The sequence below is a fragment of the Rhamphochromis longiceps genome, linkage group LG8, assembly GCF_057381845.1.
Source record: "Rhamphochromis longiceps isolate RC_006_pf linkage group LG8, R_longiceps_female_GT1.1, whole genome shotgun sequence".
NCBI lineage: Eukaryota > Metazoa > Chordata > Actinopteri > Cichliformes > Cichlidae > Rhamphochromis > Rhamphochromis longiceps.
Genome location: NC_140564.1, coordinates 4037408 through 4060912, shown reverse-complemented (window position 1 = coordinate 4060912; position 23505 = coordinate 4037408). Strand labels below are relative to the sequence as shown.

The 23505-nt window shown below is 39.9% G+C and overlaps 1 protein-coding gene across 3 annotated transcripts in view; it reads right to left on the bottom strand.

Annotated features, from left to right (window-relative positions):
• Nucleotides 1–5938: 5938 nt before the first annotated feature.
• Nucleotides 5939–23505, bottom strand: part of LOC146662925 (LLGL scribble cell polarity complex component 2-like) — a 50067-nt gene continuing 32500 nt past the window's right edge. For 2 of the 3 annotated variants that reach the window (XM_085415501.1, XM_085415502.1), the window contains exons 7-27: nucleotides 22079–22241; nucleotides 21866–21995; nucleotides 21727–21781; nucleotides 21385–21539; nucleotides 19672–19883; nucleotides 19315–19382; nucleotides 19078–19231; nucleotides 16633–16737; nucleotides 15370–15465; nucleotides 14667–14863; nucleotides 13625–13772; nucleotides 13392–13539; nucleotides 13156–13272; nucleotides 12904–13070; nucleotides 12255–12519; nucleotides 9766–9916; nucleotides 8769–8794; nucleotides 8550–8597; nucleotides 8165–8207; nucleotides 7410–7471; nucleotides 5939–7306 (exon numbers count right to left, since the gene is read on the bottom strand). In XM_085415501.1, the coding sequence (XP_085271627.1) occupies nucleotides 7432–7471; nucleotides 8165–8207; nucleotides 8550–8597; nucleotides 8769–8794; nucleotides 9766–9916; nucleotides 12255–12519; nucleotides 12904–13070; nucleotides 13156–13272; nucleotides 13392–13539; nucleotides 13625–13772; nucleotides 14667–14863; nucleotides 15370–15465; nucleotides 16633–16737; nucleotides 19078–19231; nucleotides 19315–19382; nucleotides 19672–19883; nucleotides 21385–21539; nucleotides 21727–21781; nucleotides 21866–21995; nucleotides 22079–22241 (2488 nt within the window). In that variant the 3' untranslated portion in view covers nucleotides 5939–7306; nucleotides 7410–7431. The remainder of the gene's footprint in view (nucleotides 7307–7409; nucleotides 7472–8164; nucleotides 8208–8549; nucleotides 8598–8768; nucleotides 8795–9765; nucleotides 9917–12254; nucleotides 12520–12903; nucleotides 13071–13155; nucleotides 13273–13391; nucleotides 13540–13624; nucleotides 13773–14666; nucleotides 14864–15369; nucleotides 15466–16632; nucleotides 16738–19077; nucleotides 19232–19314; nucleotides 19383–19671; nucleotides 19884–21384; nucleotides 21540–21726; nucleotides 21782–21865; nucleotides 21996–22078; nucleotides 22242–23505) is intronic. The other variant, XM_085415503.1, reaches the window with a different exon arrangement.

Below are 23505 nucleotides of genomic sequence, written 5' to 3'. Positions count from 1 at the left end.
CATACATCACAGCCACATCAAAACCATGTGCAAATAAAACAACAAAGTACACATGCTGAGTTCGGTTTAGAGGTATCAAAGTATCGAGCTTAATTTCTCTAACACTATAGGTCTGCACCAAAAATTACCCCCAGTTACGTTAGACTCACAGTAGAAATGAAATAAATTCTTTCAATAATTTGCATATTACAAAATAGAACATTATTTTACTCTCTTCATCTGATTTTTTTAAATTAGCATCATTAAACTGGCAACAGGAAAATAAAAAGACTCACTCTTTTATATTTAAATCAGCATAAAATAAAAGACACTGTTCGGAAACACTGCACAATTATTGTGGAGAGAAATAGGACCCAAGTGCAGACACAGATAACCAACTTAACTGAGACTTAACTTTTGCCTTCATTTTGCGTGTGTTTATTTTATCTGAAAAATTAAAAAACTTAAAATGTCTTAACAAAACATTTGCTTTTCATAATATACATGTCATTAAATAATTTTATTTTTAAAATAATCTTAAAATGTTATCCTACAAAATGTGCAGCAATTTAATTTATTTGTTCTTTTTAGGTGATAGTATGTAGGACCCAGGACGACCGTATACCTGCATCTCTACCAACTTGCGTCTCAGTTTCTGTGCACTCCAGCCTCTTCTGTTCCATGTGAGAGGATTTTCTCTTAGGCAGGAGAAATTATCTCCAAGAAAACAAACAGACTCAGCCATCGCATAGCAGAACAAATTACTTGCATGCATATCCTTAAATGCATGCAAGTAAAGTAAATGTTTTTACTTTACAAGTTCATAAGCATTTCCCCTTTCCAGTTCACAATCAGTTCTACGCCCAGGTTTAAAAATGTGTATAAGAAAATTGGCCTAATATAATATTATTTATAAAAACACTTTCCAGCTGTTAATTGCATAACTACCTTGAGGCAGGACCTCACAACAGAAGCACACTCCATAATGTGTTGTACATTATTATATGTATATTATATGTATTTTTCATCTATTGTATTTACCAACATCAAGGAGTCAAAGCAAAGAAAGACCAAATCATGGCCCATGTTTAAACAAGGAATGTTTATTGATCAAATTTTTTTGTTAAGCAATTAAACATAATTTTTCACCCCCAAAAATTACATTTTCAAAGCAACACAAAGATGGCCCAACATCAGACCGGATTGTGAACTCCACTCTGTGGAGTGGGCAGTCATAATGAAGCAGTACACTTTAATTTGTAGCTTCAAGCTGTTCTTTATATTTTTGGCCACCAGATGTCCCCAGAGATGACTGTGTTGAAAAGCTTCAAGTAATGAAGCTTCAACACAAGCTTTAATGCTTCAACACAAGCTTTAATGCTTCAACACAAGCTTTAATGCTTCAGAAAGCTTTGTTTGACCATCACCATGCAAAAGTAATACAAAGGAGCCAAAAACCTGAGTGGAGACATGGAACATAAATGGTCTATATTTGTATAGCGCTTTTACTAGTCCCCCCTAGGGACCCCAAAGCGGTTTACACACCCAGTCATCCACCCATTCACACACTGGTGGAGGCAAGCTACAGTTGCAGCCACAGCTGCCCTGGGGCAGACTGACAGAAGCGAGGCTGCCAGATCGCGCCATCGGCCCTTCTGGCCAACACCAATAGGTGAAGTGTCTTGCCCAAGGACACAACGACCGAGACTGTCCGAGCCGGGGCTCGAACCGGCAACCTTCCGATTACAAGGCGAACTCCCAACTCTTGAGCCACGGTCGACCATTTTTACAACACCCTCAGGTCTCAGGAAGAAAGTCGTCAGGTCTCAGACAAAAAAATGTCAGGTCTCAGGTGTCAGGCAAACATTCATCAGGTCTCAGGGGGAAAAAAACAGGTCTCAGACTAAAAGCTGGATCCATAAGTTAAAGTTTTGCGTTATTTTCTTGAAATTTCGAGTTATTACTTCAAAATTTAGGAAAAACTTGAAATTTTGAGTTACGGATCCTTTTATTCATCTTTTACTTGGAGAAATGACATGGATGATAAGCAGACAAACCAGCAACACACAGAGAAGGACAAAAGGCTTAAATACATAGAGGGATAACGAGGGAAGAAACAGTAGGGAAACACAGCTGGGAGTAGTCAAACGGCCCAGGACCGTAACAATTATCCACTTTAGTTCACTCTCATAACTTTAATATTACCACTACTCTCTTTAGCACACAGTGAACCGACAGGAAAAATAGCTTCAGAGCAGCTACAGGAAAATGTTTCTCACAGTTGCTTTGTGTTTCAAAGCCGAACACACCAGTATCAGAACAGCAGCAGCTCTCCAGCTGGATAGTAAGTGGTAAGCCTGTGCTAGCATTAGCATGGACAAGGACGGTAAGAATCTTCAAGTTTTTGACATTAGTTCTCTCCTTCATTCACTCACTCAGCTCCAGGCTTCCAGTAGGTAAGTAGGCTGGCTTTCTGTTTTTTTCTTGTCCCACAGTTTAACTCTGGGTTTTCCCCTTTTTGTTCTCTGTGTTTCTAGGTCTTCTTTTCAGTAGTTGCCTTCACTACCATGGCTGAGATCAGAAAGAAACCCAGGAGAATCACATGCCTTCACCTCACCTCCCAGTTGAGGCAACACCATGTGGGGTGAACTGAGCAGTGCATTCGATTGCGATAGGAACTGTAACACTTGAGGTAAACAAGTAAAATAAAGAAAATAAATACTGTCTCTTCTTTTATCTTTTGTGTCATCTAATTGTGTTTTTTCCATCTGGGTTACATTAACAATATGAGCTGATGGACAGGATGAGAAAGAGCACGGTGAGAAACAGGTTCCTCTACGTGCTATACGTGTAGAGGAACCTACCCAGGATGGAATTAATCCGACATTCCATTATGAAATTACAGAATTTCAGCTGTTGCATGTCCCAGTAAGTTATAGAGAAAACAGATATTTTATCTCAAAGATTTTACAAAGTCATAATTCATGATTATTCACTGTTGTTATACATTATTAACCTGTTTGTTATATGTAATAATCAGTTAGAAATTGTGTTTTCATGTCATTTTAAGGTAAAATGATTACTTAAATGCAAAATGTTGGCCTTTTATTAATAGTGTAAGGTTTGTATTGTAATGTATATAATCGCACAATTAAATTTAATATTAAATTGAACAGCTGATGGGACACAATGACTCTTACTTAAAACAGAGGGGGGCTGGCAATGCTGCAGTCTGCATTTCAGTTGATCAGCCAAACAATACTGACAAGCTACTGGGAATCTGTAGCAGCACCCAAGAAATGAATAATGTATATATGCAGGAGCCAAACACCAGGAGTCTCCATCACCTCAGACTAGTTGTTCTCCTTCTTGCTGGACCAGGCCCTGGACCTGGACCAGCAACCTGGTGATGTCAGTCAGCATCCTCCTTGGCTATAGACTAAGGATGAGGTGACTTGCAGTCCTTGTCCAATCTTCTTAGACTTCCATGAGGAAGCAGGGTTTCTTCCAGGGTTGCTCCAGACCCCAGCCAGAGACTGAACCCAAGCCTACAACTGCTGTGATTACTTACTTACTTTTCTAAACCCGACATATCAGAGGAAAGGGAGGGATCAGAGGGAAACTCGGGCTGACCAGTACTTCCTCCCTCTACCTGTCTTACACACACTTCAAGTGGTGTTCAGGACATGCAGGCAGGACATGGAGACAGGTAGTCTTTGACATCCTTAAAGATGGGACCAGAACAGGCACTGGAGAAAAGAGATGGTGCAGTTCTTACCAGGGTGGCAGGTATACCTGGTGGTCTGGGCACCGTGTATTACTTGGAAGGTACAAAAAGATGGTTAGGTGGACCGATACCTTGGTCTTGGTTGTCACACTGGAGAATCCTGATCAGTGATCACTGAGTAAGCGAAGCACCTGAAAGCAAATCTACTGCACAATCGTAGGGACAATGAGGTGGGAGAGAGAGCCTTTTCTGAATACTAAGTAATTATAAACAGCAATACCTGAAGACAGATCCGAGGTGTCAGATGGCTGAAGGAGACAAACACGATTTTAAACAGTGCTGGTGACAGAAATTGTTCCAACCTAAGATGCTATTATGGGTCCAGTAAATGTGGACCCATAACCAGCTTGCTTGACCTACAACAAGTGGGGGGTTCCAGGGGCTTCAGAAATGTACAATTGAATGTGAGAGACTACTCTGTGAGCGATGTCAGAGAGGTGAGTTCAAACCACTGCCAAACCACCCCTCAGCCTGTGCTTCAACGATTCTGACAGTTAGTATGACTCGGGGATGTTGATTCATTTAAGCTAACATAATGATCCTGCTGTAACCAGGTTTGTGATTTTTTTTAATGTTTAAGTCGTATTTTGCTGGTTTCACATTTAAGTTAAGTAAGTCTGTTTGGGAGCTGACAGTTTCTAAGTGGATGGGGTTTTGAGGGGATAACAGGAGGTGTGAAGCTGCAGAGAGGCGTGTAAGACTGAAACTCTGCTTCCTGGTCCCAACTCTGGATAGTCACGTTTTGGGGGCTTTAATAAATTTGGCCAGATTTCTAGAAATGAGAGCTGCTCCATCCAAAGTGGGATGCATGCCGTGTCTCCTAACAAAACCAGGTTTCCTCCAGAAAGTTTCTCAAGTATCTATAAAGCCCACATCGTTTTGGGGACACCACTTAGACAGCCAGCAATTTAAGGAGGACATGCGGCTAAACAAACTACAGAGTACGACATTGTTTTGGCAAAGTTAAGCACCAATTCAGTAATAATTTCAGTGACCTTCGATTGACATAACCAGGTGTCATTACTGCCGATGTGAATGATAATTTTACTGAATTTATGTTTACCCTTAGCCAGCAGTTTAAAATTTAAAGGTAAAAAACTTGGGCGTGTGGCTTGGTAGAGCTCTCCTTCAAGTCTCATGTAAAAGAGACAACAAAGACTGTCTTTTATCACCTAAGGAATAAATCAGACAAGTTTTATCACTTGGCAGTGCAGAGATTGTTGTCCATGAATTTGTGCCTTTGTGCTTGATTACTGTAATGCTCTCCCTACTGGGTTACGGAAGAAAAGTTTTAGAGGTTTACAGATGGTACAAAATGCAGATGCTCACATTTTAACCAAAACTGGGAATTTTGAGCACATTATCCAGTACTGAAATCTCTTCACTGGTTGCCTTGCCAGATTTAAGCAGATTCTAAGGTCCTGTTGCTCACCTACAAGGTATTAAATGGTTTGGCGCCTTCATATCTCTCTGACCTTTTGTACCTCTATGTTCCATCCTGTGCTCTCCGATCTCAGGATACTGGCCTTCTAAAGGTTCCTAAAACCAGAAGAAAAACTACTAGGGAGCCTGCTTTTTTTTTTTTTTTTTTTGTGGAACAACCTCGCTCAAGATATTAGGCAGGCATGCTTTGTGGTTTTCAAATCCAAGTGTTAAACTTGTTCCCCCTGTCCTACATGTATTAATTCTATGCCTCAAGTTTTTCCTGGTTCTTATTGCTTTTCCCTTTTGCTTTATCAGTTTTTAAACTGTATTGTTTTTATTATTTGTATATATATATTTTTATCTTCAAATACTTGTTCAGCACTTTGTTTGAAAGTGCTTTATAGATAAAGTTTTTATTATTATCAACACTTGGATCACGCAGGACAGCTGATTCCTCCTTTATTGTATAGATTTTACCAGAGATAGTTATGCTCTGCAAGTACATAACACTGTAGCTAGGCTTTTTAGAGGAAACGATACCAAAAAGGAGTACTGAGCTTTGGCAGTTCATGAGGGTCAAATAATGGGTTCTGAGTTGACATGTGGTCTCTGAACCAAGCACACATAGACTTGAAGACTTGGGGACACTCACAATCAAGTATTGCATAGCACAAAATGACTATGCTGCAATGTTAAAAAAAAAAAAAAAAATGGAGATACTGTGCAGAAAAAAAAGAGCCAGACAGTCATTCTTTGAAAAAACAATTTTATCCTAGAAAACTGTAGTGTAAAGTTATTTAAAAAAAATTAGCGTTCTTTCACTACAAAAATAGATTCTAGACTGATGCTAAAACACCCAGCATTGTGAGAGATAGTACCAAAATATTTCCTTGTGTGATCTAAATAGCAGCCAACCCCAGTTACAACAGATCCACAGGTAAAGAGTCATTTATATATTAAAAATATTTCAGCACAATAGTTTATAATTACATTCCTAAATTACAGTATTTATTACCTGCAAAAGCAAAATATTAAAATCAGAACATGCACAAAAATTGCAGTAGTGCATCAGTACCTATGCGTGGTGTAAAGAATGTGTAATGCTAATTAAATGATAAGTCAAAATAACACACGCACACACATCAATCATCTCAGGCATTACTGAACATGTTCCACTGATTTTCTGAATAGCATGGAAGCTCATTAACATAAAAAAAAAACCCACTAAAAGTTAAAATCATGCCAACTTTGTCGATATAAATTTAAAAAGTTAAGACATGAAAAAATATAAAGACTATGCATGAAGTGAAAACGCATGATTTGTGTTACATCAATGTTGTATAAACAAACAAAACCAACAAAGAACCCCAAACGAATTAAAATAGTGTCACCTAATTCAGACTGAAACGCGCGTTTCCTCTGCGTTTCAGTGTCTCAAGAATTTGTCAAGTTTTTGTTACAGCAACTTGTTAATTTAACACTTTATAATTTTGGACACAACATGTTTTTGCAGGTAGAAATGGGCTTTCCTACAACAAATCACAAATCTAAACTACACAAAATATTTATCAATGTTATTTAAAATCATCCCCCAAATTTCTTCTTCATGTCTCTATGAGGAGATGAAGGCCAGTAAGATATACAGCAGAGTACAGTGACTAGATGGTGATGCTGGTAGTGATAAAGGCCATTAGAACATCAAGTGAATTTAAACAAAGTTTTATACCAAACAAAACAGCTCAGTAGCTTCCATGTCAGATGTAGAAGGCTGATTTGAAGGGATCCGGTCACACGCCAGTAATGTGCCTCATCCAGCTTTGGGTTTAAATGGGTGTGGCCATGCTATGGCAGCAGTGTATGGTCCTTAGGCACATGTGGTGTCACTTCCTTCACATTCTTTGCACCATTACTGAGCCAAAGCCCTAGATGTTCAGAAAGCACTTCTGACAAGAGCCTATTGGTGTCTCTATGAAGGGGCCAGTATGAGCGCAGCATCAGTAAATGGCGGGATGGGTAAGTCTTTGAGGAGAGGGGTCAGGTGTCAGTAGTGTCAGCTAAAATGGAGGCAAGATCTGTTGCTTAGGTCCATTTTAGACATATCAACATGTCGGTTCTCTGTAAAGATATAGCACAAAAACACCATGAACCGACAGATGTGGATTCAAAAATTGATTGCATGTTTTGCATTTGTAGGAAAGAAAGTGCTACAAAGTCTCACCTCAGCTGTTGAGATAGGCTCCTCACGCTACAGCACTTTTCACATTATTCTCCAGGAATGACCTTTGACAAACAGAAAACAGAATCCATTAACACGATTGGTTACAATTGTCCAACTTCAAGTTCACCTTTAAAAACCCAAGAGCTATAATCTCAGCATTTTAAAAGTTTATGATACAATTAGAAAAAGACTGAGCAAGTACAGCTTGTTTGCAAGGCTTACTAGGCAAAAGCCTCTTCTCGCTATAAGGAACATAGAACCGTGCCTTAGATTTGCAAGGTTATATTTAAATAAACCACAAGACTTTCAAAAATGATTTGGATGATTGAGATTGAAGTAAAGATGTATGGTCAAAATGCACAGTGTGATGTTTGTCGTTAATATTGGAGAAATGTTAGAAGAATTTCTGGGTTGAATGAGTTCAATTTTCTCGTAACATATCAAGTGAAAATCTGCAAGAAAAAAATGTTGGTAGCTTTTTAAGCCAAAGAATTACGTCAGTTTACTTTTAAAGGTTAATTGGGAAAAATATTAATGGATTCAGAGTTCTGGGATTAACACCAGCATCACAGTAACAACACAGACTGAAGTTGCTCAGTACATTTCCCCCCCCGGAGGTGCACGCTGCAAACACTTCTTACAAGCAGATCTAGCTGCACACTGCAGTCATTTTTCCAGCCTGAGAATGGCACAACATCTTTTTTTTCCTTGTGTAATTTTTGTACAACTACAAAGAATGTGTTTGTGATACTTGCATTTGATCTCCTTCTAGTGACTTCTGGATCTCCTGAAGTACTTCTGAAAAGAAAAAAACAAAACACAAAAAAACAACTGTAACCAACTATTGCTTTTAACAACACCACACTTTGTCATGACTTTGAGCGTTAGCTCAGTCACAACAAGCCAGCTCACTGGGGAAAAAATGAAGTTGTATCAGTCATGTGCTTATATATGGTTCTGAGACATGTAATTTGGATGTTTCAAATGACAATGTGAGTAAGAGGCTGCAGGACCAGCTCAAAAAGGTAGCGTATAATTCAATTACAACTGAAGCCAGATTTCCTTTGAACAACTACAATGTCTGAGGGACATGCTATTCCAGGTCTATATTTCAGGATATTCTCCTGCCTTTGTACTCACTCTCATCATTCAGCAAAGCATGCTCCATAACATGTTTAGCTGCATTTTCTGCAATAGATGGCATGTCAACACAGTCAGCCATAGACAAGGTACGTGTAAAAACAGACAGCACATTTAGCATAGCACAGAATTATAAAACACCACAGAACACAGAACACACACTCATGTGGCACATGCACATTTACTTACAATGATATTATTTGTTTTTAATTGTTTTACCTGCATCCTCACCATCATGTTTGGCTCTGAAAGGACAGAGAAGACAGAAAGTAATGACAGCTCATTCTTAGGGATGTCAAAACATATCAATTATTGTAATATGTAAAACATGTAATATTAATATCCTGTTAAAATATTCGTTAAAAGGGGACAATGAACTGGAAGTAAAATGAGTACATTTTGCTGATATAGCCATACTGGCTGATTTCGATCTACAGTCACTGGAAGGTTGATGTCACTTATAAACATTAAGAGAAAATAAAAGACAAAAACAGCATAACTGACTATATTGGAGCTAGTGATTTATACATTGGGAGGAGGAGGCAAAATATGTTATAATAATAATAATAATAATGGATTGGATTTATATAGCACTTTTCAAGGCACCCAAAGCACTTTACAATCCCACTATTCATTCACTCTCACATTCACACACTGGTGGAGGCAACCACTCAACTATGCGCTTTAGTTGAGCGGTTTTACTTTTCCAGGTGCTGAGGCACGCCTGAGTCAGGACTGTCGGCATCTCTCAGCCTCACGCATTATTTTGGACATTCTATGTCCCAAGAGTGAGTTTCACCAACCAGGGATCAGAACGTCAGACAGCCACTTTGACGGCCATCAAATCCACCAGACCAGACCACTGTGTCTTTTCCTCTTTTTTATAAATGCAATTTGCACTTCTGTGTTACACAATATCAGTCTTGCGTCTACCTTTTTTAGCTAACTTCATTTTTACTTTTCTTTCTATCTACACACTCTGCACACATCAGTGAGATTTCTATCTAATGTTTATTATTTCTTCACCAGGGTCAGTCTTTACAATCTTTCACTCTCTTTTATATACTATTTGGCATTGTTACAATGATTTTACTCCCATTTAACATGGAAGTTGTAACTACCAGCATCATCTAACAACCTGGCTTAAATTGCCCTACAGCAAACTTTTGTATTCAGCAAACACCAACATGATGAAAACAAGGAAACCTATGAGTACCTATGAGTAGATGAAGCTCCATCTGGCTGTGACTGGTGTTGGTTGGAGCAGCCAGAATGAAGTGGAGCCTCCACCAGACAACGAGGCTCCACAACACAGCGGGTCGACAAAGAGAATCTTTCAAACTCAGACGGGGAGATCAGGTAGAAGCCTGAGGGAGAACAACAGCACACAGGAGCTTAGTGAAAGTGGCAAGCGGGGTGGGGGTGGGGGGACCTATGAATGTAGATAAGTGCACTGGCAAAATGACTGTCCATTGAACAACAACAGCAACAAAAAAACATGATAAAAATCACATTTTAGGAAGAAAATCTCACTTCTAAAAACTCGTGGCAGCAGTTACTGAACAGCATGGATGTAAGCGGCATGAGGGTTCTTTCCATTTAAAACCAACAAACATACAAACGAAACAATCCAGTTTTCATAATAATCTGACAGTAAATGGATCTTTTAATCTGATTAATTTATCCCACAATACAAGTCTGTCGGCATGTACTAACACAAATCACAAAATATACAAATTGTAACCCCAGTTTAGCACCATGAAGCCAGTACTTTTTCTGCGAGCGAAATCAAAGTCGTTCTAAAATCAGGTCTTGTTGTACAGGCATCTTGAAACACCTCACATTCCTTATTTGGGCAGTTATTTTGAAGCGTGTGTCTAAATTTTTTTTAAAAGCTGCTTTAGAAATTGCTGTTGCAAAACACTAACACATATTTTAACTCTGAATTCTCTGACTGTCACATGTTTCTTTAGCTCTTTGTGGAAAGTCAGCAACTTGTTACTGATCCCCATCTCTTCAAATGGCTATTAGGGCTAAAGACTTTAGGCTAGAACAAAGACATACATGACTTCTGAAAACTGCTTCTAGAAGGTCGAGCTAGAGACACATCTGTATTGTTGATGTTGTATTCTAAAGAGAATGTATTTAGAGCCTAGGGCTGAACGATATATCGCATTTGCGATAATATCGCGACATGATCAAGTGCAATTTTCTAACCGCAAAGGCTGCGATTATACTGCGATTATAAGGCTGTCCAAATTACTACCATATCCCAGAATTCATAGCGCGGCCCAGCCAAACTCCAGTTTCCAGCAATGGCGGCCGCTACTAAGTTTTAAAATTACTCATACTAATCTTTCTGGGTCACAAAATAAACTTTTAACATATTTTCAGGCGAGAAAGTAGTTGTGTAAACATCAAATATCTGCTCGGTTTATCAAGATATCCCATATTTGCAAAAGTGCTTCGACGTTTTCAGAGGCGTCTGCTACCCACCAGCTCGACAGCTAGCCGGGAGCTCGAGGGTTACTGATGCGGCCGAGAACGGCACAACTCCCGGCACATCATTTTCAGATCACCGCGGAGTTTCGCTGCTCGGGTTAAACGTAATATATAAGTCACTTAGACAACCTAAAAATGTTATTGTTGGGCTTTTTTCAGTGTTTTGTTTGTTCGTGAGTAAATCGGTTTGGCTGAGATTAAAGTTATTAGATTAGATAAAATAAAACTTTATTAATCCCCCGGGTGGGTTCCTCCTTGGTTTTCACACAGCTGACTAAACGTCAAACAGAAAACTTATTAAACAGAAGTATGAGACAGTCGAGAATTTACACCAGTGTCTGGTTATATTTTAGATAGCAAGAAGCAGACGGCCGAGTTTATTAAACTCCACCGAGACAGCGGTGACGCTAATCAGAACTAGCCTTCTGATTAGCTAATCAGAACTAGCCTTCTGATTAGCGAATCAGAACTAGCCTTCTGATTAGCGAATCAGAAGGCTAGTTCTGATTAGCTAATCAGAACTAGACCGTCCAATTTCACGCCTTTAAATTTTAAAGGCGTGTTTGTGTGTGTGTTTATACAATTGCTATTATGTTTGCACTTTATGTGTAATGTTACTGACTGCAGAGATCAGTAAGATGTGTGTATTTTTTATTTATTAGTTTTATTTATTTAATATTATTTTTTAATTGAATGACTGTCTAGTAGTTCACAGATGTCGAAAAACTGAGTGTGGTAAAGCCACTGATTTTTTTTATGTATATTTCTGCAATCTGCACATTGTACTGACTTTCATTTTAATGTTTACACCAGGGTTCCTTGTCACCACTTTATGCTCAGATGTTTGTAAGCTAAAAATAAACTATTGTGTATGTTCAAATATACTGTTGTGATTGAAGAAGTTAAATAAAAATGTCAGTCATCAATTCATGCATCACCTCATGTCATCATAACAGAGGTCTGTCTTCCAGGAAAGAACAGTTTAAAATTAATGTAATATAGTATTGGCCATACTATATGATGTATTGCTTGTCTTTGTTTAATAATACAGAAGACAAAGACCTTAAAAAATAATCGCGTATCGCATCGCAATCGCAATATTGGGGCAAAAAAATCGCAATTAGATTATTTTCCATAATCGTTCAGCCCTATTAGAGCCCCAGTAAAACAGAGGAAGAAACGTGTGCGCAGGTGTCTCTATACCTTGGCCGTGCTTGGTGAAAACACAAGAAGCGATTCCACTGACGTCCTCTCGGCGGATGCAGGGGTAATGTACCTGCATCTTGACGTGTGGCAGTGACACCACGTGAACATCGCCCTGATTAGTCAGGACCAACAAGCCGCTTTCACCATAGTCCTCTGTCCGACTGCTGCCAAACCAGGCCATGCCTACCCGTCGCACTCGAGAGCCATCAACAGCAGTCAGCTTTAATTTCATCTTAGCACTAACTTTTGGCAGCGTGAAAACCTGAACACACAAAACAAATGCATTGGAATAGAGTTTACAAAATTTTAAGAGGATTGAATATTTCTATCCTACACCTCAATAAATAACAGTAATTGTACCGATATTAAAAATTGTGAGCCTAGACCACATAAATGGCATTCTCTTTAGAGCATAGAACAAGCTAAGACACAACAATGCTCAACAAGTGACATGAACCAATAGTAACTGATTTAATTGTTATTTTTGAGGGCTGTAATCTACAGGTCTTTAAAAATACTACCTGAAAACATAATACTTTTAGAAAAATTTACAAGAAACAAGACATTTTAAGACCACCTTTTCTTTGATATTAACTTTTTAAGACATCTTAATGACCCACTGCAACCCTAGTGCTCCAAGTCTAACCTTAAACTGTTCCTCAGACACGACCAGGAGGTGGTGTGAGCCCTGCATATCAGGTGCGCGAGCCAGGTCGTGAGCCACCTCCAGGGGCTCAGGGAGAGGAGCCCCATGTCCATCTAACACCACAATACCAACAACAGGAGCGCGGTGCATCAGCTGAATCTCCTTGGCTGAAAATAAAGGACGCAAATCAGAGACAACTTTACAAGAGGAGGGCAGAGCTGAGAGATCAGGCCACCACAATGTTAAACCTACATAGTTGAGCTGTGACAGGCTCATCTGCTCTATGCTCGACAGAAGGAAGGCGAAGCATGTAGGCAAACACACAGCCACCATTGGTCCCTGCCCATAGGGAGGGTGTGTTATGTGAACCTACAAGAAAATGAGGAGAAACGTAAGGAAATGGAAACAACCCAAAGTTCTGCCCACTATTCATTTCTGTAGCAAGTGCTGTTTACGTACTATAGTACACGTTTAACACGCCAACTCACTGTCAGAGAGGAAGGTGTCAGCAAAGTAGAGCGTCCGTACTAGGCCAGTGAAAGAGTCGTCTGAAGAGCGAGCTTCAATTTTCCTCTGGACGGGAGCCAGCTCCATCTCTGCCAATTCAGCCTCCAGACGAGCATTTGCCTCTTGGAGCTGCTTAGGCAGATATCAATATATATAACACATGCGACAACGGAGAAACACGGAACAGATAGCAGAGTCCTTTTTATGATTCTACCTTAGTAGCAGTGTTAACATGTTGTTTTCTTAGAGAGACTCTGCTACGTCTGATTCGTCTAAAGGATTGTCGCAGGGATTTCTTTATGCTCTTCACTCTGGACAGAGGACCCTCCATGGCCAGCTGATCGCTGGGGTTTAGTGTGCACCTAAAAGTTTGAAAACACAATATGAGCACATATGATATGCAGACAGCTGCACAAATACTTTGCTTACTCCTAAAATGTAACAAACAAAGACACAACAAGGCTACAGTTTTTCTCATAACATGTACGGTGACTTGAGCATGAGTGACTGATATATTAGGTTGGAATATCCACCTAGGTAAATATTATATCCCTATATCACTTGTACTGTGTTAAAACTGAAGATTTCCTTTGAACATGATGGATGACAGCTGGGACCTGGGCCTGATGCATGAGTGATAACTGATGGATCACTGGGTGGTATCTGGGCTGATGCAGTCTCAGGAGTGGGTGGTAGATAGTACTAAGGCCAGCTGCATGAGTCTGCAGGTCAGAGTGACCTGCTGAGAGCCACAGAGGGCAGGTGTGTGTCGCTGTCATGGACTGTCTTGAGTTTGTTTGCGTAACTGTTATTATGATAGCCATTATGGTTTAGATTTGTTTTGGATCAGGTTTTGTCAGGTAGTGGTTGGCACTGTTGCCTCGCAGCAGGAAGGTTTGAATCCACCATCTGGGTGTGTGGCGTTTCCAGAAGACAATAAATGATTTTTTTTTCTCTGTATGTGTTATTGTAGGGTCTACCTTACAATATACAGCCTTGAGGCGACTGTTGTGATTTGACGCTATATAAATAAAATTGAACTGAACTGAATTGAATTTTCTACCCAGTAGTAAACGAATGGTTGTATCAGTTTTAAATTTTGCAAGTTTGAAAGCTTGGTTACATCCAACTTGCTTCTTTGTACTACGAAAGAAAATGATGGCTAAAACACATCCACTAACATGAAACAGATTTCCTGGAAGCTGTAAACACAGTACAGACACATGTTTCACATCTTTCTTAATGCTTCTCCTTACTTGATCAGGACACTGTTCTTCTGTTGGTAGTCATATAACCCAAACCCATGACTGGTGCCAAAGGCTATCAGCTTCCACTCTGAGTGCAGTGTGAGAGCAGTGACCACAGCTGGGGGCTGGCACTGGACAACAGCAAAGGGCTGGAAGCCTGCAGGAAACATCACTGGGTCTTCCTGGATATCCAGCTGAGTGTGGCCCTGTGAAGGAAGACGACTATCAAATGCTGGAATATGTAGTTGACGGTGTAACAATAGAAAGGTTTTATGATAGCCTTCAGAGCACACATAGTAAGCTAGTTATTATTGTAAATGCAGCATTTAAAGCCTTTTTAGATCACCTATTTTTGTATGCTGTATATGTTTCTGGATTCTGCAAAGTCTCAACTTTTGAGTTTTGGCTGCTGCTTATTTCTGGAAGTACAACTGACCTTATTTAGACAAGAGGGTGGATTTCTTAGTTATTAATGCTACTTAGCTTGGTTGCAAAGTTGCATTAATTAAATTTTTCATTCAATCATTTTTGTGCCAGACTGCAAAAACACTTTTTGGGGGAGGCATCTGTAGAGAATGAAAACTCTGTTGGAGACCTAAAACATACGGGTCACGTTACAGTGGCCAGATCCGTCCTTCATAATGTCTACAGCTGCTGCATGTCACTGTAAAAACATAAACAAACATAGCGAGTAATCAGTTCTGTTCTTTACCTTCCATCGAAATCCTTCTTGACCTTGCAGCAAATCCACAACTTTAGCCTCCACGGTTTGCTCTGCTGCCTCGTCATTCAACTCCAACATTAGGATCTGCAAAGTCAAAATAACAGTGGGAATAATCACAATAATGTGATATCAACGTAGGCCTACACACACACACACACACACACACACACCCCACTCGGTCTGCGGACAGTCTTTATCCTTCAAACTTAGACAATAAGGATTGTCTGTAATATTGCATTCACATCTTCTTGTAGAACTTCAAGAGGTACTTTATGCACTCTTAGTTAATCAGCCAAAGAGGGTCCAGTTTTCCAGTTCAGCCATGATCCTATCACACACACAATTGTATGATAAGTTGTACTTGGACCTGGTGACATCACCCCCCTTGAAATGATGTTTTGGCCAACCCTTGGCATAGCATTTGTGTTGTACCTCGTTGATCTCTAGTTGTGAGTAGTTTCTTCCAGCTATTTGAACACTGAGCTACTAGTTGTTTTGCTGTTAGTCTAGATGTTGGGTGTGATTCCATAGGTCCCACATCCACTTCCTGTAACCCCTTCCACTGGGATTCCTTGGTAGTAGCATTCCAACAACCCCATATTCTCATACCTTGTGCACTTATGCCTTCTTGTCTTCTGGTTCCTCAACACTGCCGGTATAGCTTTAGTTACACTTCTCTTGCATATATTCCAAGGTAGGCTTGTGTAGCATGGGGGAGTCTTACTGGATACAAATGACACAGCATGACAGCCAACCTGGAGTTTGCCAAAAAGCACCTAAAGGACTCAAAATTCTCTGGTCTTATAAGAGAAAGATTGAACTTTTTAGCCTGTAAGCCAAAGCACTATGCCTGGAGGAAACTAGCCATTACAATCCCTGCACTGAAGCATGGTGGTGGCAGCATGATGCTTTGGTTGAGGGAAAAGAGTGTTTATGAATATAAATAAATTCAACACTGAGCGTGAAAAAACTGACTTCTTAAGCTCTACTACGCCTACATATGCAAGAGGGCGTAAGAATCAACAGAAAAATCTAAATTTCTCTCAAACTTCTACAGAAGGTCAAAGGTCAAGAGCAGGCTTTATCATATATACTGACTTACTAGCAAAGTATAATTCTTAAAACTTAACTCTAACTTGACAAGTAAGAGTTTACCTTACTGATGTAAGTTAAGTGCTTAACTTACTCTACATCAGAGATATGACTTAGCCCAACATGACATAGGTCTGTTGTAAAATTCTCAATAGTCACCTGTCCCGCAGTGCCAGCTACAGTCAGATAACCACTATATTTGCAGAGATGGATCTTCTGGATGCCGAGCCTTGGGTCATCACTGTAGGGGTCAAAACAGCCAACCTAAACAGAAACATGACAAGGGTGAAATTTAGAGTAACACCTCTACTTCAAAACATACGTAGAAAACAGGAAATACTTTGTATCAATAGGTAACTTCACATCTGAGCAGACAAGTATCACATGTGGAGTTCCCCAAGGTTCCATCTTGGGACCCCTTCTGTTTAACATCTACATGCTCCCACTGGCACAGATTATAAACAACAACAAAATAAACTATCACAGCTATGCAGATGACACACAAATATATATCACAATGTCACCAGGAGACCGAGGCCCTGTACAGGCTCTTGGTAAATGCATTGAGGAAATCAATGACTGGTTGTGCCACAATTTTCTCCAGCTAAACAAAAACAAAACTGAGGTAATAGTCTTTGGCGCCAAAGAAAAACGATTACAGGTCACCAGAGAACTTCAATCTATACATCTAAAAACCACAAACCAGGCGAGAAATTTGGGTGTAGTGATGGATGCAGACCTAAACTTAGAAAAACACATTAAGACAATAACAAAGTCAGCTTACTATCACCTCAAGAATATATCAAGGATAAAAGATCTGATGTCTCAACAGGACCTGGAAAAACTAGTCCATGCATTCATCTTTAGTAGGCTTGATTACTGTAACAGCATCTTTACAGGTCTACCTAAAAAATCAGTCAGACAACTACAGCTCATTCAGAACTCTGCTGCTCGAGTCCTCACTAAGACCAAAAAAGTGGACCACATCAGTCCAGCTCTGAGGTCCTTACACTGGCTGCCTGTCCGTCAGAGGATAGACTTTAAAGTTCTGATGCTGGTCTATAAAGCTCTGAATGGTTTAGGACCAAAATACATCAATGACCTCCTGACCCAGTATGAACCTTTCAGATCCCTCAGGTCATCTGGATCCGGTCTTTTATCAGTTCCCAGAGTCAGAACCAGACACGGAGAAGCTGCATTCAGCTTTTATGCTCCTTATATCTGGAACAAACTCCCAGAAAGCCTCAGATCAGCTGAAACACTCAGTTTATTTAAATCCAGGTTGAAGACTCACCTGTTCTCAGCTGCATTTGAATAAAGCACCAAATCCACACTTTTAAGCTTAAATTTCAAAACTTACATTTAACTACTGATTTTATCTACTGCTCTGATTTTATCTGTTTTGATTTTATATACTGTTGTTTGTTTGTTTGTTTGTTAATTAGTTAGTTAGTTTATTTGCTTGTTTTATTCAATTTTAAATCATGCTTTTTATTTGTTCTTGTTTCTAATGTCTCTGTAAAGCACTTTGAATCACCTTGTTGTTGAATTGTGCTATACAAATAAACTTGCCTTGCCTTGCCTTACTTCCAGCTTTGCCTAATATGCTGCTATGCAAGACCTTGATTAACATTCCTCTTTTACATAAATCTTAAAATAAATAACTGCTGTTAATTTAAAGTAAAATAATGTAAAAAGATTGTTCATCCATCCATCCATTCGCTTCCGCTTATCCTTTTCAGGGTCGCGGGGGGCGCTGGAGCCTATCCCAGCTGTCATAGGGCGAGAGGCAGGGTACACCCTGGACAGGTCGCCAGTCTGTCGCAGGGCCAACACATAGGGACAGACAACCATTCACACTCACATTCACTCGCACATGCACACCTAGTGGCAATTTGGATTATCCAATTAACCTATCCCCACAAGCTGGGCTTGGTTAGTACTTGTAAAAGATTATGTTAATTTTAATGCTAATTAAGATTAATTATAAATTCATTAGCATGGTTGCCTCAGAGCAAGCACGTCCTGGGTTCTAAATAACCATCTGGCCAGAAGCTTACTGTGTGGAGTGCGCTCCTCCCACAGCCCAAAGACATGCACTTAGTGGGGTTATGTATACATAGTTTACTCAGGAATTATTAAAGTATTCTGATTTTAGTGATTCAAAATTGCCCATTGATAATTTTTTTGCATTTAAGAACACTTTTTCTTTAAAAAAAAAAAAAAAAAAAAAAAAAATTACACACACACACACACACACACACACACACACACACACACACACACACACACACACACACACACACACACACACGAATTCTAATATTCTAGTTTTGTTGAGAAATGTTATATGCGGTCAAACTTGGAAACCTTGCCATTTATAAAATGCTAACCAACGAGCAGCTCATTTGGAAAGACCTGTGTTTTTTCTATTTGAATATTTATCATTGCTCATTATTCGATTACTCAACTAATTGATGGAATTTGTGATAGAATACCTGAATAATACTTAAAATAAGTCCCAGTGTCGTGACATTTCTTTATATTCACCTTAAAATATAAATGAAAATGTTCTTTTCTATAGATTAGATTAGAAAAACATACCTTTCTAAATGGAGGCCATTCTCCTTCAGTCCCTTGGTTCATGTTGTCATTGGGGTCAGCATCTGTGTGGAATACTCCAGCTGTGCTCAGCTTGTACATGGGATAGAGACAGACTCCTGATGCATCCCAGAAACGAACTGTGCCATCCTCATGCCTATATACACAGCAGCGTTAGAATAATTTTTACAACTTCAAAAAGACCTTTCAATAAATGTGAATGAAGGCAACTGTACTAACCCCGTGAGGAGCAGATCTCTCTGTGGAGGATCTGGGGCCAGGTTCTGACCTCCTGTTACTGGCCACGGCTGACACGAAGAAAGAAAATTAGTAAGAAAACAGTATGAAAACTTGATGTCCTCAACCATCATCTTATATTCAAGATGCACCATTCAAGTTATGATGAACAGCCTTTTAGGGGATTCTTTAGAGTCTCATACAGTGGTAACATATCCCATCAGTAATAATATTGGCACTTAATGGGGTGACTGTATAGCCTGTGTTTTTACAGATTCACAGAAAAAGTGAAAACCTGTCATGCAGTCAGAGAAATATAAATATGACGGGACATTATTTTCAATTTACAAAGATTTTTACCTTTTTTGAGTAGTGTGCATTCTGATGCTTTCCAGCAGCGAAGATCCTCTCCCACAGTTTGAGGGGAATGGTGGAGACATGATGTGAGCATGTTATGGCTGAACTATGAAGGGGGACCAAGTAAGGAGTCTGTATGATGGGCCAGCCCTCAGTCTGCAAGTCAATAACTACCAGCTCCTCCTCCACCAGGACAACCAGGGCACTGGGCTCTCCTGCAGGAAGATACACAGCAGCTAATAAACTGAGATCTGGGATACGCTTGTGTCTCTTGTCAAAACTGCTCTCATTTTTCTGGGCTGCTGTGATGAATAAATTACAATTACACAAGAGAGTTATGTTCAAATTTACACAAACCCGTGTCAATTCAAACTGTGGTAACCTTGCCTTATCTGGCAAGTTGTCTTTGGCTACGTTCACACTGCAGGTCTTGATGCTCAATTCCAATTTTTTGATCAAATCCGATGTTTTTGTCTGCTCGTTCACACTACAAATAAAATGTGACAGCAAACGCGCTCTAGTGTGAACCCTCAAGCGCCCGCATGCGCAAAAGAAGACGTCACACACAACGCGCGCTGTTTAGACCCAGAGCAACAGTATTGTTTGACCGATGGCCTTAATATAAAGACTTGTTTCGGACTTTACGTTTCCCAATTTTGCTTTAAGTTATAAAGTTATTTTGTTATTTACAAATGGCCTAATAATGATCCTTATTGCTGTTTTAGAGAGGAGCGGTGGTTCAAAAGATAGTTGGAAATTTCTGTCAGAATCTGCAGATTATACAGTACAAATAAAATGTTCACGTTCCTCCAACGTTGTCTTCCCAACAGTTTCACTAACATCTACACTGGATGGCCAGGAAGCATTCATATGACATGGATATGGGTCGCATAGGGTCAAAAAAGTCAGATTTGATGCGCTTTCGCCCGCAGTGTGAACGTAGCCTTTGTCTGTGTGTGGTGTGGTCAGGTGATCAGAGATTGGGAACACCTGGGTACAGTATTGGTTGGTATAAGAGTACGCTCTACTTGTTCCCTCAGAAAGAGCGATTCCTCTGCTCCTGAGGATCATGTGCTGTAAAACTGTTTTGTTGTTTTTATCCAAATATTTAACTCACCAAGCTAGCTCATATGCAAAATTCCAACCCTACTGACTGACACATCTCATGTTCAGCTCAGTTAATTTCAAATAAAGCCGTTTATTCTTTTACCTGACTAACTACATCACCTACCGTTACTTGTTATCACTTTTTAGCCAATTGTGACATAACAAATAGCACTACATGGTTCAAAGCAATTAACTGATGTCATTCACTTTCTGATAGGCCCAAAAACTCTTGACTGTTATTGAGTGTTATTTTTTTCTAATGGGGGATTTGACATCATTTGTCTTTTCTACATTTGGTTTATGAGTATTCCCCCCAAATAACATCAATATCATGATTAATATGTTTTGGCATTTAAACTGTATTCATTAATGTTTGTTCACTTATTATAACTGCGTCCTTCTACACAGCAACAAAGTAACAAAGTCTAAGTAAGTTAAACACTGAAGCAGTGTTCCCCTGTGTATTTAGTATGTTTGTGCACTCTTTATAGGACCTAACAACATCAGAGACTGGGGAACATAGATCTTCAATGCTGTCAAATACTTTAAGAGTCCCATATTTAAATGTGCTGTAATTTTGTTGCCAGTTTGTTGGTGTGTGTGGCCTGCCTGTGTGCTCCGGTCCATCTCTAATGACGAAGAAGTCGATGATCCTGGAGGTAAAGTCCAAGGCCACGTGTTTTTTACCATGGATCACTGTAATACAGTGTCTGTCCCCATAACTGGCCCTGGGCATACCACCACTGAACAGCAGGAATGGAGGCCTACACAAACACGCAAACATACGTACACACAAGGTTCAAGTTCAGTTCCATTTGTTCAGTGATTAATGTGTAACAGCGGCTCACATAACATATCTGAGAAGTTAAATATTAGAAAGGTGACGACATCACTTTCACTGAAGGAAGCTGACAAAAAGATTTATTTCACCGGTGGATGACGTCATCTTACCCTTCTTCTGTAGGGAGCTGAACTATTTTAGAAATGGCCTTGCAGGGAAAATGTCCTGCAATTATAAAACACAAGTAACCATGAGGCCTAAACCTTTTTACTTTATGATTAATAAAACAGTGGAGAGCTTCCTCTTTACCATAAGGAATGTCTGATTTCTCTTCCTCGTTCGTGTCCTGCCCCCCCACCATCCATCGACAATAGCTTCCATCGCTGTGTGAACTCAGAATGTACTTTCCGTCCTCAGTCCAACACACACTCTCCAGTTGCTATGGATAGATTACACAGTATTCAGTCAGTTTATATACTGGCAGCTGGTGTTCTGTTCAGGCGTACGTTACATGACAGGTACCTGTGTGGCAGGAATGTGCTGGATGGCAAGTTTTTTCTCCAAATCCCAGATGACCATGAGGCCACGTCCATAGCCAATGATGACCTGATCTGGATCGACCGGGTTCTCTTGTAAGGCCTCAACGTGTTCTAGATTTCTGCGACCGATGTAGTCATCAGGTACGCTGTACACAACAAGCAGAGGAAATAGTTCAAGAGAATATCAGTCTTATTATTGATGCACAGGGGATGACAGGCAATATATTCTATTATACTGTGCAGTGTTGGGAAGGTTACTTTTAAAATGTTACTCCCCAACACTGATACTGTGTGACAGCAGTTTAGCAGGAACACTTTTTTAAACACTTGAAGTGAGCAGACTGATATTTATAATGTACAGAGTGCTCATTTCCACTGTAATACATGCTCTGAAAGTGACTAAAGAATAGGGCTGTTCGATATAACGATATATATCGGATGACGACATAAAAACGTCTGTCGTTTCATTTTACGCTATCGTTTGTTTCGTGGTGTCGCAAAATAAACAGTTTACGGCAATATTTGTTCATCGTTTTGATGGTCACTGTAGTGGCTATATTCATTTCTCTTTCTCTTATATTTAATATAACCACACTACGGACGGACAAGCACCTGTTTTTATGGGTTGTCGTTAGCAACAACGACGGTAAAACGGGGCGACAGAGGTTTTATATCGGGATATGAGATTTTGGTCATATCGCACAGCCCTACTAAAGAATAATGTAAATTTCCAGACAAACTGTAGTGTTGAGCTTAGGGATGGGTATCGAAAACCGGTTCTTGTTGAGAACCAGCTCCCACTGTTTCAATTCCTTGGAATTGTTTGCCATTTTTGCAAACGATACCCTTATCGATTCCAGTCGCCCCAAATGACGTCACCACGTTGTGGAGCCTCATTTACCGGGCAGGAAACACGGCGGCTCAAATGCTCAAAAGTTTGGTTATACTTTACGAGAACGGATGACAACAGGGCAACTTGCAAAACTTGAAAAGTAGATATTTCATTTAAGGGAGGAAACACTACGAATATGCAAAAGCATTTGCTGACAAAACACGTGATGACCTTAACTGAATGTCGTGTTTTTAATTCCGCTCCGGACTCGTGAATCTCAACCCAGCAGCAGCGGTAACGTTTGCACGTCCTCTCCCGTTAATGCGGCAGGTAAATAATCAGCTAACAGTGCATATTATGTTAGCGCGATCTGCCTTATTACAAACCTGCCATTACTGTGCATTTAGTGACCATGATGAGAGAGACAGACAGAGTCTGGCTCAGATGCTGGCAGTTCTCGCTGCAGTCTACCGGTAAAATCTCCTTTCAGGCCAGGATAGACGAATGTCACCGAGCAGTGACTAAGTTTGTGGTAAAAGGTTTGCACCCGTTTGCCACAGCAGATGCCCCCGATTTTC